Source organism: Penaeus monodon, chromosome 21 (genome assembly GCF_015228065.2).
Source record: "Penaeus monodon isolate SGIC_2016 chromosome 21, NSTDA_Pmon_1, whole genome shotgun sequence".
NCBI classification, from domain to species: Eukaryota; Metazoa; Arthropoda; class Malacostraca; order Decapoda; family Penaeidae; genus Penaeus; species Penaeus monodon.
The window spans coordinates 3,501,706-3,502,002 of NC_051406.1; the positions used below are offsets into that span (position 1 = coordinate 3,501,706).

General features: G+C 47.1%; 1 protein-coding gene across 1 annotated transcript in view; it reads right to left on the bottom strand.

Annotated features, from left to right (window-relative positions):
* Positions 1–297, bottom strand: part of LOC119586112 (RRP12-like protein) — a 12,127-nt gene that overhangs the window by 7,708 nt on the left and 4,122 nt on the right. The window contains exon 5 of the mRNA XM_037934803.1: positions 15–200. Within this exon, the coding sequence (XP_037790731.1) occupies positions 15–200 (186 nt within the window). The remainder of the gene's footprint in view (positions 1–14; positions 201–297) is intronic.

A 297-nucleotide genomic window follows, 5' to 3' on the forward strand; every position in this document is an offset into this window, starting at 1 on the left:
TAAAAATGCCTTACATTAACAAGCAGGCTACCATTGCCAGACTCCTGATACTGCGTAATAATATAATCCAATCTCTTAGCGAAGTCACCGAACTTGGCGCGTAATACTTCCACTTGGACGCGACGGATCACCTTGGCCATGAGGGCAAGGGTCGCACTGACGTCCCCCTCACTGTCGCTAATGCCCTCCAGACTGATCATCTGTGGGGGACATAGCAGGTGGTAAAAGGAATGCCTGGATATTGAAGCTGTGGGAAAATAGGTTGTAAAATCTATTAAGACATACGGAAGTGAGAGA